The sequence below is a fragment of the Arabidopsis lyrata genome, assembly GCF_000004255.2.
Source record: "Arabidopsis lyrata subsp. lyrata unplaced genomic scaffold ARALYscaffold_6, whole genome shotgun sequence".
NCBI lineage: Eukaryota > Viridiplantae > Streptophyta > Magnoliopsida > Brassicales > Brassicaceae > Arabidopsis > Arabidopsis lyrata.
In genome coordinates, this window is record NW_003302550.1 from 7922775 (window position 1) to 7939007 (window position 16233).

The 16233-nt window shown below is 38.0% G+C and overlaps 5 protein-coding genes across 7 annotated transcripts; 2 read left to right on the plus strand and 3 right to left on the minus strand.

Annotated features, from left to right (window-relative positions):
• Nucleotides 1–1469: 1469 nt before the first annotated feature.
• Nucleotides 1470–4215, plus strand: LOC9309987 (calcium-binding protein 39). Its single transcript, XM_002871805.2, has 11 exons — nucleotides 1470–1949; nucleotides 2109–2273; nucleotides 2355–2473; nucleotides 2587–2661; nucleotides 2789–2882; nucleotides 2968–3027; nucleotides 3163–3228; nucleotides 3316–3414; nucleotides 3515–3559; nucleotides 3667–3769; nucleotides 3856–4215. The coding sequence occupies exons 1-11, from the start codon at nucleotides 1827–1829 to the stop codon at nucleotides 3942–3944; spliced, it is 1038 nt and encodes a 345-aa protein (XP_002871851.1). The 5' UTR covers nucleotides 1470–1826; the 3' UTR covers nucleotides 3945–4215.
• A 102-nt stretch (nucleotides 4216–4317) lies between these two features.
• LOC9307921 (pentatricopeptide repeat-containing protein At5g18950) lies at nucleotides 4318–6062 on the minus strand. Its single transcript, XM_002873874.2, has one exon. The coding sequence runs from the start codon at nucleotides 5862–5864 to the stop codon at nucleotides 4413–4415; it is 1452 nt and encodes a 483-aa protein (XP_002873920.1). The 5' UTR covers nucleotides 5865–6062; the 3' UTR covers nucleotides 4318–4412.
• A 125-nt stretch (nucleotides 6063–6187) lies between these two features.
• On the plus strand, nucleotides 6188–9523 carry LOC110227123 (protein FAR1-RELATED SEQUENCE 12). 3 transcript variants are annotated; one of them, XM_021020432.1, is made up of 3 exons: nucleotides 6188–6463; nucleotides 6659–9029; nucleotides 9166–9523. In XM_021020432.1, exons 1-2 carry the CDS (start codon nucleotides 6456–6458, stop codon nucleotides 9009–9011), a joined length of 2361 nt encoding a protein of 786 aa, XP_020876091.1. In that variant the 5' UTR covers nucleotides 6188–6455; the 3' UTR covers nucleotides 9012–9029; nucleotides 9166–9523. The 3 variants fall into 3 exon arrangements, with proteins under 3 accessions (XP_020876091.1, XP_020876093.1, XP_020876092.1); XM_021020434.1 differs by having other exon boundaries at nucleotides 6234–6463; nucleotides 6664–9029; nucleotides 9166–9522; XM_021020433.1 differs by having other exon boundaries at nucleotides 6234–6463; nucleotides 9109–9509.
• Nucleotides 9396–10630, minus strand: LOC9309988. Its single transcript, XM_002873875.2, has 4 exons — nucleotides 10395–10630; nucleotides 10070–10289; nucleotides 9911–9956; nucleotides 9396–9792 (listed from the first exon to the last, which is right to left on the minus strand). Exons 1-4 carry the CDS (start codon nucleotides 10519–10521, stop codon nucleotides 9670–9672), a joined length of 516 nt encoding a protein of 171 aa, XP_002873921.1. The 5' UTR covers nucleotides 10522–10630; the 3' UTR covers nucleotides 9396–9669.
• Nucleotides 10631–10930: 300 nt separating this feature from the next.
• On the minus strand, nucleotides 10931–14370 carry LOC9309989. Its single transcript, XM_021022817.1, has 5 exons — nucleotides 14070–14370; nucleotides 13354–13820; nucleotides 12636–13271; nucleotides 11621–12545; nucleotides 10931–11505 (listed from the first exon to the last, which is right to left on the minus strand). The coding sequence occupies exons 1-5, from the start codon at nucleotides 14280–14282 to the stop codon at nucleotides 11080–11082; spliced, it is 2667 nt and encodes an 888-aa protein (XP_020878476.1). The 5' UTR covers nucleotides 14283–14370; the 3' UTR covers nucleotides 10931–11079.
• Between the last annotated feature and the right edge of the window lie 1863 nt (nucleotides 14371–16233).

Sequence of the window (16233 nt, forward strand, 5' to 3'; positions counted from 1 at the left end):
ATGCATGTGAATATCGACTCAAACTTGAGAGTTTGAAGGAACGCTAAATAAACTTAATTATGTATTTTATTTATTAATTAACAATCGGTTACCTCATATGAGTTTTTAGGGTTTGATATATTATATATATAATTTTACAGGATACAAATGATTTCATATTTAATTTTCTCAATTAGGTTTCGGTTTTACTAGTTTTTCAGAAACACCAAAAAAAAGGAGGTAAATTTGTTACTGAAAAACACATTATTAGATTTATTAGAAAAACTGGATAAATATCCGTCAGTAATCTTGTTGAAATATTCATTTGCATATATTTACTCTATATATATGTCCTCTCTCTGAACACCATATAATTTGCGTATATTGAAAACATTACTTTAAGAGCAATGAGGAATTTTTGGAAGGGATAAAGGAGGAATTTATATGATGATGATGATGATGTTGCTGGGGATATGAAGAGTTTGATAGAGAAGGGGCACATTGATATGACAGTGTCTCCAAATCAAAAGCCCTAACTCCTATGCAATAAACACATATGTTTGGGTTTTAGGGTTCCACTTTTTAACTCTCTAAGGTAGACAAATCATAACCATATAGTCTAAGCAATATAGGGAACTTATAGACATGTATCCACTGAATGTATTGTAGGAATTGGTAAGTGTATCGGTTTCTAGAATAAATAAAAAGAAGGTTGCTTGCGACGTGTAGTATACACGAAACAGGAAGGTCTAATGTTTTTGTAATGACAAATAGTTGGGCTTTGTTGGGCCGACATTGAATTGAATAAAGATATACGTCTATTGCGTTGCGTCCGTCCATTGGATCTCTAAGAGCGAACCAATGATCATTTATATTAAGATACTCTCACGTATGATATTCGTCATTGGATGTTGAAGCTTCCTCATGCTTCTCTTGAACATGTTAACAGCGAACAGAATGCAGTAGTGGATGCTCTAACTCGGAAAGCTCATGCTATTAATTCATTGTACCAAACCTTCTCTATTCCTCCTGTTTGGCTTTGGCTGCTTCCATATGTGTATCAACCTTTCACGGTATAATGAGAGTGCTTTAGATGTTAAAAAAGAAAAAGATGAAAAAATCTCTAATCTAAGAAATATAAACATGTGATTTAAAACTAAACCTAAAATTTAAGGAATTCTAGTTTTACTTTTACGGTATAATGAAAGTGCTTTAGATCTTAACCTTTTAATACATGTGATTTACGCATTATGAAATTGAATACTAAACTATGTTTATGTTTATATGCGTCGATATTAGTACAAGTACAACGTATACCTACCTACACAAAAACACTATTTTTAAGTAAGAGTAATTCTACATTTTATAATCCATAAGAGTGTCATTAATTATGTGTGGTTAAAACTTAAAAGATGTCATTCTATGAAATATTTTCTTTATTATTCTAATACACCAATTCTCATAGATAACTTATGATTATAAATATCCCCAAATTCGAATTATCCAAAATATTACAACAGGATAAAATTATCTATAATCCTTGCTAATTAGTGGACTAAAAATCCTCACAATTGATTTTTAGATAAGATTAGAGAAGATGTTTGCCTGTAAACAGTAAAGGGAATGGTATTTATCCATTTTCGTTTGGTCAAATTTGTCAGAAAATCGTAATTAGGAAAAAGAAAAAATAATGTGCATATGATTTGACGATCTCGGAGGAAGAAGAGAGAAGCGAAAGTGTTACCCTTTCTCTTGTGTTCGTAGAGCTATTGAATGAGTTTCCTCCGATCCACGATTCCGACTTTGAGCTCAGAATCATCATAAACGCGGAATCCGAATCTGATCTCATGTCCTTCTCCTTCTTCAAGCCCTCTAGGCCTAAAACGCCTCAAGAGGTCGTTAAAGCGATCAAAGATAGTCTTATGGCTCTCGACACCAAGACCGTCGTCGAAGTTAAAGCCCTCGAGAAGGTTTCCTCTCTTTCTTAATTCTCTACAAAAAGTTTGTACCTTTATGCCAATTTTCGATATGGGTTTTACTGATTTGTTTGATTCGTGTTTGCTTGCGTTTTGGTTATGTGGGATTTTTATTGAAGAATTGAGAAATGTATTATCTTCTTGTCTTTTTAGGCTTTGGAAGAAGTTGAGAAGAATATTTCTTCTCTGAGAGGAATGCTTTCTGGAGATGGTGAAGTTGAACCAAATGCTGATCAAGCTGTACAATTAGCATTAGAGTTTTGCAAAGAAGATGTCATTTCTCTTGTTATTCATAAGCTACACATTTTGGGATGGGAAGTAAGTGAGATGTTTAGATTTGTTTCCCTTTGTGTGTGTGTTTAATAGAATCTGTTATGAACCCGTTGAGTAATGATGCAGGCAAGAAAAGATTTACTGCATTGCTGGTCTATCTTGTTGAAGCAAAAAGTCGGCGAGACTTATTGCTGTGTGCAATACTTTGAAGAGCATTTCGAGTTGCTCGACTCTTTGGTTGTATGGTAAATACTGTAAAGATTTGTTTTTCTTTTTTTCTTAGCTGGCTAAAATTTTCTATAGTTGAGTTGATCTGTACCTTTTGACTCAATACTGATAATTCACTGTTTATGAGCAGCTATGACAACAAGGAGATAGCTCTGCATTGTGGAAGTATGCTTCGGGAGTGCATTAAATTCCCAAGTCTTGCTAAGTAAGACAAACCCAATATCTTGCTTTCTCTTTGTAATGTGATTTGAACACTGTTTAATGAGTTCACTGACGTGCAATGGTCGAGATTTTTCTTTCAGACGGTTAAGTTTTACGTAGTGCCTTTTCAGGTACATTTTAGAGTCTGCCTGCTTTGAGTTATTCTTCAAGTTTGTGGAATTGCCAAACTTTGATGTTGCTTCTGATGCATTTTCAACATTCAAGGTGATATTTATCACTATTATTATTGACTTGGGATTGTTTCAGATTTTGCCTATTTATTCATTGTACTTGCTTACCTCTCTCGCAGGATCTTCTTACAAAACATGACTCTGTCGTCTCTGAGTTTCTCACCTCTCATTACAGTGAGGTTTGTTTCAGCATCTTTTTCAAGTTTAGATGAAAACATGAGAAGCATTTAATGTTATAGTGAAATGTAATATACATCATGAACACTTGCTTCTTCTCCTTTAGCTGACAGACTATTTATTTATCGTTATTTCAGTTCTTTGATGTTTATGAAAGACTTTTGACATCTTCAAATTATGTGACGAGAAGACAATCACTGAAGGTTCTCTTCCCTACAAATCATTTTTTTGGTGCTATGTTTATCTCTGAAATAGTGTAGTTAACAATGAACTATTCGTGGTTGATTTAGCTTCTCTCGGATTTCCTGTTGGAGCCTCCAAATTCCCACATAATGAAGAAATTCATCTTAGAAGTTCGTTATTTGAAAGTCATAATGACACTTTTGAAGGTGGGCGATGAATTTGTGGTCTCATCTTTCTTATTTTTCGATTAATTTTTCACAAACTCATACGTTATTTCATGTTAATGGTTCATGTTCTTTTGAGTAGGATTCGAGCAAGAACATTCAAGTATCAGCCTTCCATATATTTAAGGTAACAGATCGCTTTCTTAAAAGTGCAGTTAATTTGGTAACAACTGAGGATGAAGTTATTATTAGATTTTGAAGCCTTTTAAACCTTATATATTTGTGTGCTTACAGATCTTTGTTGCGAATCCTAATAAGCCGCAAGAAGTGAAAATCATATTGGCAAGAAACCATGAGAAATTACTCGAACTCCTCAACAATTTGTCCCCTGGTAAAGGTATGATTTAAACTATTTCAATACTAAATTCTATAAATCTTACCTTCTAAACTAGACTCATTCCGTTACTTAAAAATCTTGCTTAGGTTCCGAAGATGATCAATTCGAAGAGGAAAAGGAGCTGATCATCGAGGAGATTCAAAAAATGTCTGGCTTGAAAAACCTCGAACATTAAACATTCTTTTGCCTGCTCATCTCTCTCTGTTCCATTCGGTGATCCCGAGCCTGCAAATGAAGTCTCTAGAGAACTCTGTGTGTTCAAAGTTTCATAACTGCTCGTCTTAACATGAAACTGGTGCTTTTTCTAGTGAGTGTAGTAATGTAACTTTTGATATTCTGTGTTGTCGCTGAGTTGTTCAGATTCATGACTTGTCCCATATTTAAAGACCATAACATTTTGTTGCCTTTTAATATCTTTTACATGAAGATTGTGCTTTTGCATGTAATCTTCGAAATGGATAAGACCTACCCGCTTAACAAATCATTCAATGAAAGTATGAAACCATTTTTGTTTTATTTCCTAAATGAGAAACAAAAAAATAAAGATCTGCAAAAAAAGGGAATTGACCTTTTTGTGGATATGAATCAACCTAATGTTACAGTTCTAGAGTCAGACAAGACTCCCAACAAAAATTAGTTTCTGTCAGGCAATCTTTAGATTTAAAGAAGTTCCAACAGAATCAGACATCTTCAGATTTCTCACTAGTGCAGCATATGCCGCACCAGAAGGCTTCAGCCCTAAGGCCTTAAGCTCCTTGTATAGTTTCATGCCTTTCTCAACCTTGTTTTCTTTGCAAAGTCCTTTTATCAAAGCATTATACGTGATTGCGTTGGGTGTAACCCCTGTTTCAGACATTTTCTTGAAAATCTCGAAGGCCTCGTCTGATTTTCCATGTGAGCATAAACCCCTTATCACCGTATTGCAGCTTAACGTTGTTTCTCCATAGCCATTTCTCAACATCTCATTGTAGAATGCTTCACCAAGCGAAATTTCGCCTCTTTTAAAATGCCCGTGCATCATCACATTGTAAGCGAACTCGTTTGGTCGCATCCCTTTTTTTATCATCTCAAACCACAGCTTCCTCGCGCTCCCTAACCATCCCTTCTCGCAGAATCCATGGATCATTGTAGTATACACAACTCTGTCAGGTGCATAGCCTTTCTCTTTCAGATTCTTGAATATACAATAAGCCTCAAGCTCCTTCTTATTCATACACAACCCCTTTATAATCCTCTGGTATGTATATATACTCGGGAAATGGTTCCACGCTATCATCGTATGAAGAATCTCCGATATACAAGCATAGTTCTCAATCTCACAGAATCCAGATATCAGTTTGGCATACACATCATGTCCTGGATCAAGCCCTTGTTTCAATCCCTGCTTCAAAAGCTCATAGCCTTCTGAAACCTCCCCACCATCACACAAAGCTTGAATCAAACACCGAATTCTCTCTAAATCAAACTCAGATTCTATCATTTCCTTATGAAGTTCCCAAAACCGATCGAGTTTCCTCGCTTTCAAGCAACCTAATAAAACAGAATTGCAAGTCACAACCGAAGAACTAATTCCCATCTCTTTCAGTACATTATACACTTCAATAGCTTCCTCTACCAACCCTTCTTCACTAAGACACTTCACGTATTGCTCTAATAAAGTGGGCTCAGGTTTAAAACCAGTGGTATCAAGGAAACTTTTCGCAGCTTTCACGGCTTTTCCATCCAAAAGAGCACCAAACAGAAGATTTAAAGAAACAGAATCAGGTGTGTAATCATAATTGGAACACAACCACCGGAAGAACCACAAAGAAAACATAACATTGTTCTGAGATTTCAACAGTTGTCGGAAAAACAAAGGATCTGCGAAATCGAACGAGGGAAAATCAGATACCAGAGTTTGTTGCCATCTCTGTCTCTGTCTCATGATCGTAGACACAGTTTTAGCCATCTCCGTATAACTCACAGCCGATTTTTGCTCATCGGGCTTGGATTCACTATCACGAGACTCGACAGTTAGACTCCGTATCTGGGCATTAGGGTTCTGTCGAGTTCTGTTTCTGAAGAAGTTGATCAAATACGACTGACCCCTACTCATGGCGTATCGCTAACTCGTAACTCGTGGGCAAACTCGAAATCGAGCCAGACTCAAATCGTAGAAGAAAGGTGGTTTGATAGTTATTCCGGGAGAAGAAAGTCGAATACTTTCACCGGAACCCTAGACTTTGATCCCCAATTTCATTTCTGTGTCATTCCAGGAGATGATGAAAAAGGTTTGGACTTTGGAGTAAATAAACATAAGTTTATTACAGCATCAAATATAATTTGTCAATAATGTTATGACGACATCGATTTTAGATTGGTCTTAGTTCAAAAAAAAAGGAAAAAAAGGAAAAAAAAGGTCAAATTGACGGATAAAAAAAGGGGCTTGCTTTGCTTTTGCTTCGTCTTCTTCTTCTCTCTCTCTCTCTCTGTATCTGTATCTATCTATCTATCTATCGTCTTCGCCGAAATCCCTAATTAATTTGTTCCTACAACCATCAATTTCCCGCGCAAAGAGAATGTGGATGGTCGTGAAATGAAGCTTCTTCGTAAATTCCAATCGACGACACATAGCTGAAAGTTTCAAGCTTTCTCGCAATCTCCGTCCTTTACCGATTCGGTTGGTCTTTGGGTCGCTTCGACGAGAATGGAGAGGTAATTTTCTGGGAGAAAAAACTATGGCTTATTTTTGTTTCTATATTTCCCCTGAATTAGATGATGAGTGTACTTAGATACCGAATCTTCTCTGGTTTTGGATAAAGCTCCAATTTTTGATTATTGTATTGTTTGTTACTGTGAATTGGTTGGATTTTGATTCACTCTTTTGTGTGTGTTTTTTTTCAATTGCAGTGCAGATACTGAGCTTACTAGTTTCAACAACATGGTTGCTAAAGCATATCCTGTACGGATTTTGCATCACAACAATGGTATAAGTGAAGATGAAGAAGGAGGTTCAGGTGTTGAACCTTATGTGGGTCTAGAATTCGATACTGCAGAGGAAGCTCGTGAGTTCTACAACGCTTATGCTGCTCGGACGGGGTTTAAGGTTAGGACTGGTCAGTTGTATAGATCAAGAACTGATGGTACGGTTTCGTCGAGGAGGTTTGTTTGTTCAAAAGAAGGTTTTCAGCTGAATTCGAGAACTGGATGTACTGCGTTTATCCGTGTGCAGAGACGGGATACGGGGAAATGGGTTCTTGACCAAATCCAGAAAGAGCATAACCATGAGCTTGGAGGTGAAGGTAGTGTTGAGGAAACGACTCCGCGACCTTCGAGAGCTCCAGCTCCTACAAAGCTAGGTGTTACTGTTAATCCACATAGACCAAAGATGAAAGTTGTTGATGAGTCTGATAGAGAAACACGGTCCTGCCCGGGTGGTTTCAAACGATTTAAAGGTGGTGGTGAAGGAGAAGTGAGTGATGATCATCATCAAACGCAGCAGCCTAAGGCGGTTACTGGTACTGAGCCGTATGCAGGGTTGGAGTTTGGTTCAGCTAATGAAGCGTGCCAGTTTTATCAGGCATATGCGGAAGTTGTTGGGTTTAGAGTTCGTATAGGTCAGTTGTTTCGATCCAAAGTTGACGGTTCGATCACATCAAGACGGTTTGTTTGTTCAAGAGAAGGGTTTCAGCATCCTTCAAGAATGGGTTGTGGAGCTTACATGAGGATCAAAAGACAAGACTCTGGTGGTTGGATTGTCGACCGTCTCAATAAAGATCATAATCATGACCTCGAACCAGGGAAGAAGAATGACGCTGGTATGAAAAAGATACCAGACGATGGGACAGGAGGATTGGATTCTGTTGATCTTATTGAACTAAACGATTTCGGCAACAACCATATCAAGAAAACCCGAGAAAATAGAATTGGTAAAGAATGGTATCCGCTGCTTCTCGACTATTTTCAGTCTCGACAAACCGAAGACATGGGATTCTTTTATGCCGTCGAATTGGATGTCAATAATGGAAGCTGCATGAGCATTTTCTGGGCGGATAGCCGAGCAAGATTTGCTTGCAGTCAGTTTGGTGATTCTGTTGTTTTCGATACTTCATATAGAAAAGGAAGCTACTCTGTTCCGTTTGCTACTATCATCGGTTTTAACCATCACAGGCAACCCGTACTTCTTGGGTGCGCCATGGTTGCTGATGAATCTAAAGAGGCTTTCTTATGGTTGTTCCAGACATGGCTTCGTGCCATGTCGGGTCGTCGTCCTAGATCCATTGTAGCTGATCAAGATTTGCCTATCCAGCAAGCTTTAGTCCAAGTCTTTCCCGGGGCACATCATCGGTACTCAGCTTGGCAAATTAGGGAAAAAGAGCGGGAAAATCTCATACCGTTCCCAAGCGAATTTAAGTATGAATATGAGAAATGTATATACCAGACTCAGACAACAGTCGAGTTTGACTCAGTTTGGAACGCTCTCATCAACAAATACGGTCTTAGAGACGATGTTTGGCTCAGAGAAATCTACGAACAACGTGAGAATTGGGTTCCCGCGTATCTAAGAGCAAGTTTCTTCGCTGGAATCCCAATAAACGGAACCATCGAGCCCTTCTTTGGTGCTTCACTTGACGCTCTAACGCCTCTCAGAGAATTCATTTCCCGATATGAACAAGCACTCGAGCAGAGACGGGAAGAGGAAAGAAAGGAGGATTTCAATTCTTACAACTTGCAGCCGTTTCTGCAGACAAAAGAACCCGTGGAAGAACAATGCAGAAGACTCTACACGCTAACTGTCTTCAGAATCTTCCAGAATGAACTCGTCCAATCGTACAATTACCTCTGTTTAAAGACTTATGAAGAAGGAGCAGTCAGTAGATTCCTGGTGAGGAAATGCGGGAACGAGAGTGAGAAACATGCCGTGACTTTCAGTGCGTCGAATCTCAATTCGAGTTGCAGCTGTCAACTGTTTGAGCACGAAGGACTTCTGTGTCGACATATCTTAAAAGTGTTTAATCTGCTGGACATAAGAGAGCTCCCATCTCGATATATACTGCACCGATGGACCAAGAACGCAGAGTTTGGGTTTGTGCGTGATATGGAATCAGGCGTGAGTGCTCAGGATCTTAAGGCCTTGATGGTTTGGAGTTTGAGGGAAGCTGCTTCTAAGTACATAGAGTTTGGGACATCGTCTCTGGAGAAGTATAAGCTTGCTTATGAAATCATGCGTGAGGGTGGTAAGAAACTTTGTTGGCAGAGGTGATGAACTCGGCTTGACCATGTAAGACCAATTATCTTCATTGATGTCTGAAATTAAAGATCATCCGTGTCATGTCTGAAAGTTGTTGAAGTCTGTACAGGTTGAAGTTTCCTGTGTGAGAAATGGAAGATTTAAGAGGTTGTTATCGTTGCTGTAGGTGTTTTTGCTTTACCCTTGAAGAAGATGAAGTCTTGGTCGCCGTCTTAACCGTTTTGATATCATTGTCGCTGCAAGAGGTGGTGGTGGTAGTGGAGGTGGGAGTTTTGTGGTTCCTAATGATAATCATCATTGTAGTGACGACGCTTCCGGTGGCATGTTTGTTCTCTTGTGTGTTTGTTTATGTTGTTCCAAAAGATCTGAGAAAGTGAGAACAGATCAGAATTAGGATTTTTTTTTTTTTTTTTTTTTGGGAATGGGCGGAGAAGATGCAGATCATGCATGTTTAGAGAATCAAATCGTTTGATGCGACAGCAAAGAATGTAATGTGTAATATTATTATCAGTCTCTTTTTTTTTTTTTTCGTCACATCAACTAATCATTTTACATGATCATAATAATCAAACAGTACAAAACAAAAGAATAAACACACACGCAAGACACAGCACACAAATTACACGATCTTAAGCAAATGAAAAACCGCTTTTAAGAAGAATCTTGAAACTCAAACTCTCCCAAGATGAGGCCTTTCACCGGCGGCGACTGTTTCTCCGACTCCAGCGTGAATAGCTCCGGTGCACACCAACTGAGTAGCACTCACAATTATTGTCAGAACTTCAAGAGTTCTCTGCAAAAAAGAATCAACAAAACAGAAAAACTAAGTATCAACAAAATAAAACACAAAAAACATATTACAAATTCATTTTGTTAGAATTTAATTTAAAAACAGAGAGTAAAAAGCTCACTAGATTGGCTTCGGTCCAGCCAATGTTGATCTCCTTGCAGGCCAATCTGTACCAACATCATATCGGTTTAGATTTGGTCTTAGAAGAGTGAAAAGAAATTGAACCGGATAAAAACCCGGTTTGATTTAAAATATAAACCGGATGGTGAGTTTTGTTTACCCCATGGCGAGGAGAGTGAGAGACCAGGAGATGAGAGAGGAAGCCGCGGCGGAGTGGAGATTCGGAGAGTCCCACTGAAGAACGTTGAGGATTCCGGTGAGTGATGTGGCCATTCCGACGACGCCGGCGATCAACGTGAATATTACGAAAAAACCAGTCGCCATGTTCCCCACTGGGAAGTATATCGGGAAGATCTTCGCCGGAAGTGACAGTGTCGACGCTGCAAAAAACCACAAAAAAGATTGATGACATTTTCGATTCTAAAACATTGATTTATTATTATAATTTAAGAAGTGTTAATCTTGTTAATTAAGGTGTTAATTACCGGACTCGTGAGTTCTCTCGATGCCGTGATTAACAGCCCATGAAGCGATGACAGTGACGACGAAATAAAGACCAAGATTCAGCATCAGAAGCATGAAAGCTGCCGACTTTGATCCTCCTGAAGCCATGTCTATAAGATTTTCCGACAAAAAAAATATAAAGACTTCTTAAATAAACCAGACAGGTCTTTTACTCTGGTTCTGTCTTGGGATAATCACAAGATCTCTGTGTTTGTCATGTTTGTAATTTATATTTATCCAGTTCATAGGAATAGATGTTTCTTCAGCTAAAAGCAATGTTTTCATTTTTCAATTCTTTACTTTGTCCTTAACTTTGGACAAAGAATCAAATCCTAAGCTTCAATTTTCGTTTTGTTTATTTGCTGTCTTTTGCGCAGAAGAAGAAGAAAAGAATAGTTAGAGATAGAGACTGAGAAAAAAAAAAAAAATATTAATATTATAAACCCTTTTCCCGGGAAAATCTGTCAGGTTGGAACTTTTCCCGGAAAACAGAGAGGCAGAGAAAAAAAGCTTGCTCTACTTGAAACCAATAAATTAAAGAATATATTCAATAACCATCACATTTGTACATTGTTTATTCATTCTTCTTACAAAACAATTGAGTCATATTTGCAGCTCTAATGCAGAGCTTTGAAGATATCTTGCAGGATGAGGTGTATGGTTCATTTATCCTCTAAGAATTTCCAAGGCTAGCTCGGCTAGCGAATGCACAGTTCTGCTATGACGGCTTAGTCCAACAGTACCGGAGAAAACATCAAAGTTCTCGAGCTCAGCCGTAGTTTCTAGAACCTTCTCAAGCTCTTTCTCTAGACCCATCTCTCTAAACAATGCTACATTATCCTCCAAATCATCTTCCATCATCCAAATCGCCAGCTCAATTACAAACCTCCTGATTCTTGGAACCTTAATCGCGGGCTTGTCGTTCTTTTTCAGAATTGAGACCAACGAGTTTGCCAGTTCTCGTCTCTTGATGCCTGAATCCAAGAAAACATAGCTCGATTCTTTTGAACTCATGAATCTAAACACTTGGGCTGCTAATCCCACCATCACTTCCTGTAATTTGTTGTCTTCTGATGTTATTGACTTCAAGACCTGCAACAAAATGAAAATAAGTTTCCGGACTTGTTACTCAATATAGTTATACTAGATTAGTAGATTCGAGTTGTCCGTAAGTTTTCCAATCGAAATTGTATATCAGAATACTAACTGTTGGTGCTGCTGCTTTAACGAACTTCAGGTCATGAAAGCATTCATCCCCGGAGTACAAGCACAAGTTTCTCAACACTCTTGCAGCGTTCACACGGATCGGAGGAACTTCAAGTGCTTCCACGAGTCTTCCAATAACCCCAAGCCTAAGAACATGGAGGCAATTGCTCTTGCTCTCCAACACAAGCATCGCTATCGCTTCTCCTGCAGCGATCCTCACACATCCTTCATTCCCCTCATCCCCGTGTGTTTCCCGTTTAAAGAAAATGTTGAACAACTCTTTCAGAACACCACCAGTTCCGCCAATTCTCTCCCGAGCTTCGGCCTCAAGCGCAAGGTTGGTCAATATCCCGATCCCGAGCTTCTGCAGCTTTGGGTATCTCGCCCCGTGTCTCAGTACATCCCTCACGTTGCTAACTGTGAATACAATCTCAGAGATCTCTCTCCGGAGGCACTTCCCTGTGTTCCCTGTTGTGCTGGCTAACATTTTCACAAGCTGAAGTGACCGTTTCAGTGTCAGAACACATGACCTCGCGATGTCTGCGTTCTCATCCCTCAACAGATTTTCATCTGCGTGTGTGAAATCAATTATCTTCGGGAGAAGACCCCTCGTGTTGCCGAGTTTTCCACAGTTGTCATGATCTTTGGCTAATTTCTTCAGAATTAGAAGGCCCAAATTGTTGAATCTCCAGAAATCGTAGTGTAGATTATGGTCATGGAACACTTTTTTCTCTCCAATCTCATCAGGAGCTTCACCTGATGATCTAGTGTTCTCTAATAACGATGAAATCGATTCCATTGCACCAGAAATCCCAGCGACTCTTAAAGAGTTCTGCTTTTTGCCAGCTAGTTTCGATAGTATCTCAGCGGCTGATCTCCTAATCTCTTCCTCTTGCAGATCTTTCCAGTTCAACATCTCCACCAACCTAGTGAAACAAAAAGTTAGCAACAATTAAAAAACTTCCTCAACTCATTTCTCTGTAAAATCTAATATTTCCATTAGTAAAAAACCAAACCTTTCAATAACAGGAAAGTTGATTCCGATCTTCTCAAGTGTATCCTCCGAGTACCGTTCAGTCACTGCAAACTGCCTAAGAATCCTCACTCCAATAAGCTGTTCATCAGAAGAGTTCGAGTTCAAGAGCTCCATACCAAAGCTCACTATATCCATCTTCAGACCATCAAATATACTCCCATTGACACATTTCGAATACGAATCATAGAAAAACCTCTTGATAGAAACCAAACCAGTAACCCCAAACTCACACTCTCTAGTCACATTCTCAAGCAAATTACAAACACTGACTTGCCACTCCCAGTAAACTTTCTCCACAAGAAACAACAATGCCTCCGCAAAGGCGAGCGAGTAGAATATATTGAGAGCAGACTGTCTATTCCTCTTATCCGTATCTCCTTTATGAACATCTCCATAGTTATGCCTGACAAGCTTGTAAGAAGACAGAGCAACACAAGCCGTTGCAGATAGAAGTTGGAGCCAGTAAAGAAGACGACTCACTGTACTGGAGATAAAGAACCATCTCGCGTATGGAAGAAGAGGTACGTCTGAGTTCTTCCATGTCTCTAACGTCGTCTCCGGAACGACACAGTCTCTTGCCGTCGCTTCCCTCGATCGTGGCTTGAAGATTGAAGCACTGTAGAGAAACACAAACGATCGTTAATCAAATGTTAACCCTAAATCTGATCGAATCCAGCTCGATTTATGCAAAATTGAACCTGATTCGTTTTAGATTCTTGAGAAGCGAGGCTGAACTTGATCGGAGAGCGCGAAAGCTACTGATTCCGACGCCGGCGACGGTCCACGTGGCTTGGTGTTGCCACTCGAGCTCGTGACTTCTGCTGAAGATTCGAGCACCTTCGATTAGGAGAATGATGGTGATAAACCAGAAATCGGAACCGTCGAGTGTGATCGCGAAGCCGCCGAGAAGAACCACTGTGGCCCAGATAAACCCTAGGGTTCCGATTCCGGTGGCGGTTTTCTCAAGAATCGCGAGTTGGAGAGCGAATAGCGTTAGCTTCTTCTCCGGAGCTGGGACTGTTGATTTTCTACGAAACGCGGTCGCGGAGGAAACAGAAGCTGCGTCTGCGGTTTCGCCGCTGTCGACTTTCTCAATGCTGCTTCTTAGATCGAAAACGGTGTCGTTTGAACCTCTAGCTTCCTCCAATTTTTGAAGCTCAGAGACCTATACAAAAGACAAATAATTTTTAGCAAATTAAATAGTTGAAATTACTACTACATTAATTAAACAAACTGAAAAAGTTTACAAGTATTTGATGGGCACTTTAAATTGAGATATTATTGATTTTAATGTTAAGAAATATGAAGAGGACAATATTAAGTGAAAATGTAGAAGCATTAATTAAAGGTTTTTAAGAAAATCTAAACTGAAAAACAGTGTAAAGACAAAGTAAGAAATTTATGTCATAAAAACCTGCAAACGAATGCTTCGATCTTCGTCTTCTTCGAACTTTCTTGAATCCATTATAAACCTTTCGTTGTGTTCACTCGTTTCCGACTCAAATCGCAATCGAAAACTTTTCACTTTTTTGTTTGTTTCTTTCTCGTTTTTGAATAGTGCGTAATGACTTGAGGAGTTGTTGATGATGCAGAGAAAACGAGTAAAGCGTGAGTTTACATTCTTCATATAAACATATTGATGTGCGTATATATATAGAGAGAGATAGAGAAACGAGAGGAGAGAAGCAAAAAATTGGCAAAAGAGTAGAGAAAAAGTCTGCAAATAAGCTAATAACGCAAGAGGAAATGTGCAAGAAAGTGTAACTTCAAGATTATTGTTGTATATCATGTATGCTTCTTCAAGCAATTTTATGACCAAAAATTACATTTTATAACAAAAAAACACTACTTTTGTGACATGTTACAACCTTCTTCTTTATCTTTTTTTTTTTATATATATACCTTAAAAAAGGTCAATTGCTTTTCGTTTTTTTCTTTATGTGTTTTTAGTTTAGTTTTTCTTTTCTTATTAGTTATTATAGTAAAACTAAAAAGGTAAAATATTTATTTATGATGATTACACGTTGCTTATCTTTATCAAAGCAGCCCTGACTTTTTTTACCATCCATTAAAAACAAACTGAATGTTTTAGGCAGAAAAGCAAAAGTCAGTTACTATTTTTAGAATCTAATATGATCAGTTATTGTCCTTATATCACTAATTGTAGTATGATTTATTGCCGCCTTTGTGTTAAGAAAAGCCGTGGGGATTGTTCATATTTACGAGTACAAGTAAAAATAATCTGTTTTGCTTTGTATTTGCGTCTAGAATTTCTAGAAAAATGTTTGGTAAAGCAATAATATATTGTTTCTTTTAATGTTCTTTTAATGTAAACATATTTAGTAAAATGTAACCGAAAAAAACAATAAAAATATAACGTGGCCAAATAACTTATTAGTCTAGCAATTGAGTAGCTCTTGGATCGTTAGCTTTCGGGTTTCAAGTTTGAATGGTGGAACCGTGGAAGATTTGTACTAATTGTTCTTTGACAAAAAAAATTTGTACTAATGTTTTAGATAAGTAACGAATTATTATTGGTACTAGAAAAGTTGACGTAAGCAAATGTAATGAAATCTAGATTGTACTTATAAATAAAAAATAATTAGTGAGTCAATAACTCAGAAAGAGTTATGATGACTTGCAAGCATATGTGTTCCAGCAGAAGTCTTCTTGTGTGAAGCTAAAGTCTCAAAAGGGATCCTCTTTGGGACCTACTTAATCCCCCCTTTGTAGAAAACACACAAACATAACTTCCATTAAAGACAACTAAATTTGGTAATCTCTTAAAGCAATAAACCAATGTACTAAACAAAATCACATCAAGTTTGGCTCTTACAAATCCTTGTAATACAAAAATTTCCACTCTCCATTACGAATGTACAGAATCTTACAACAAAACTTGGCTTTGATAAAATTACATGAAACCGAAATCGGATCCATCGTCTTTGTCGCGAATACAATTACATAAGGATAATGAGAAAACTAATGAAGATTTTGGTATCATTTTGGTTAGGTAGGCTTATATTGAGTTTAAGCGCTAATGTTGCGAATTTAGGCGTAGTTGGTTCTCACTTAGAGATCCTATCCTACATAGGGAGTAGTCAGAAAAACAGAGATTTAACATTCAAAGCAACAGATTTCAAAACCCTCTCAAGTCTCAAGAGATACGAGAGGAGAAAGTTATTTGAGCACTTAATAAATTATAAAGTTCAAGAGTAATCTACCAAAAACATAAGTAGAAGTCCTTAAGCAGAGAGAGTTAGTGTGTGAATCTCTTGTTGTATCAAGAGAGAAACTTTATAAATTCTGTGTTCCTCATTCTAATGATCTAATCTTAGATATCTTCATCATATAAAAGAGAGTTTCAATATCACATTGGACATTCCAAATTCAAGTTTCAAAACTGAGAAAATGGGAATTGCTTTAAAGTAATAAGTACCTGAGAAAACAAATGAAAAACCATCAAATTCTAACAATTCTCTGATGAACCTTAGACTTGTCAGCATCAATAATAGATTCCACACGCTTAACAGAATCATCAAGCTTCCCTTTCGCATTCACAACCACATGAACAAAAT

What these genes read in the sequence shown, in the direction of transcription:
- LOC9309987 (XM_002871805.2), top strand. Translation starts at nt 1,827, where the DNA reads ATGTCCTTCTCCTTCTTCAAGCCCTCTAGGCCTAAAACGCCTCAAGAG. An exon ending in TACACATTTTGGGATGGGAA is followed by an intron (nt 2,274 to 2,354) that starts GTAAGTGAGATG and finishes GTAATGATGCAG; the next exon opens with GCAAGAAAAGATTTACTGCA. An exon ending in TCATAATGACACTTTTGAAG is followed by an intron (nt 3,415 to 3,514) that starts GTGGGCGATGAA and finishes TCTTTTGAGTAG; the next exon opens with GATTCGAGCAAGAACATTCA.
- LOC9307921 (XM_002873874.2), bottom strand. Translation starts at nt 5,864, where the DNA reads ATGAGTAGGGGTCAGTCGTATTTGATCAACTTCTTCAGAAACAGAACT.
- LOC9309988 (XM_002873875.2), bottom strand. Translation starts at nt 10,521, where the DNA reads ATGGCTTCAGGAGGATCAAAGTCGGCAGCTTTCATGCTTCTGATGCTG. An exon ending in CGAGAGAACTCACGAGTCCG is followed by an intron (nt 10,290 to 10,394) that starts GTAATTAACACC and finishes GGTTTTTTGCAG; the next exon opens with CGTCGACACTGTCACTTCCG. An exon ending in CTCACTCTCCTCGCCATGGG is followed by an intron (nt 9,957 to 10,069) that starts GTAAACAAAACT and finishes ATGTTGGTACAG; the next exon opens with ATTGGCCTGCAAGGAGATCA.
- LOC9309989 (XM_021022817.1), bottom strand. Translation starts at nt 14,282, where the DNA reads ATGAAGAATGTAAACTCACGCTTTACTCGTTTTCTCTGCATCATCAAC. An exon ending in AAGAATCTAAAACGAATCAG is followed by an intron (nt 13,272 to 13,353) that starts GTTCAATTTTGC and finishes GTTTCTCTACAG; the next exon opens with TGCTTCAATCTTCAAGCCAC. An exon ending in TTAAAGCAGCAGCACCAACA is followed by an intron (nt 11,506 to 11,620) that starts GTTAGTATTCTG and finishes ATTTTGTTGCAG; the next exon opens with GTCTTGAAGTCAATAACATC.